Source organism: Plasmodium gaboni (assembly GCF_001602025.1).
Source record: "Plasmodium gaboni strain SY75 chromosome Unknown, whole genome shotgun sequence".
NCBI lineage: Eukaryota > Apicomplexa > Aconoidasida > Haemosporida > Plasmodiidae > Plasmodium > Plasmodium gaboni.
Genome location: NW_017385234.1, coordinates 1 through 827, shown reverse-complemented (window position 1 = coordinate 827; position 827 = coordinate 1). Strand labels below are relative to the sequence as shown.

Below are 827 nucleotides of genomic sequence, written 5' to 3'. Positions count from 1 at the left end.
ATGATGATGAAGATAAATATGATGATGAAGATAAATATGATGATGAATATAAATATGATGATGAATATATATATGATTCTTATAAAAAATATGATAGTAGTTATGAATATAATACTTATGATGATAATGATGATGAAAAAAGGAAAGATAAAAAGGTAAAAGATAAAATAAGAAAAAAAAAGAAAAAAAAAGAAAAAAAGAAAAAGAAGAAAAAGAAGAAGAAAGAAAAAAAAAAAAAAAAACAGAAAGAGAAATTAAAAAATTTACAATCTATATTAAAAAGTAAAGAATTTGTTGAAAATTATTTAAATCCATGTGTATTAAATAATATACCTATATCAGTAGATGAATATAAATTTTTTTTATGTTATTTAAAAATTGAAATCATAGAAGATGATGGAATAAGAATAGTAAAAAAAAATTTGATTAATAATATTACACCTACACGTTTTAGTGTTAATGCTAGACCAGAAAAAGGTAGAAAAAAAGTAGCTTTTAAACATGAAACTCTTTTTATGAATACAAATGAAGATATATTAAATAGAAATTCTTTAGATAGATCTGATAATTTTATAAATAAAACAGTAAAATTTGTAGGAAATACAAATGATAGTGATAAATATATGATTGAATATTGTAAACAGAAAATATTGAAAAAAGATAAATCTTTATTATGTTTAGATAATAGAAAATTAGTAGCCAAAATATGTAGTAAAAATAAAATACCTATATTATGGATTAGAATAGATAATGATTTTGTTTTATTAGGTAGAATAAGAAGATCACAAAGTATAAGTATGTGGATTCAACAATTATATAATGATAAT

General features: G+C 18.9%; 1 protein-coding gene across 1 annotated transcript; it reads left to right on the top strand.

The window, feature by feature from the left end:
* On the top strand, positions 1-827 carry PGSY75_0005700A (hypothetical protein; the record flags this gene model as incomplete). Its single annotated transcript, XM_018783191.1, has 1 exon — positions 1-827. A coding segment is annotated over one exon (827 nt), but the record flags the coding sequence as incomplete, so codon positions are not given.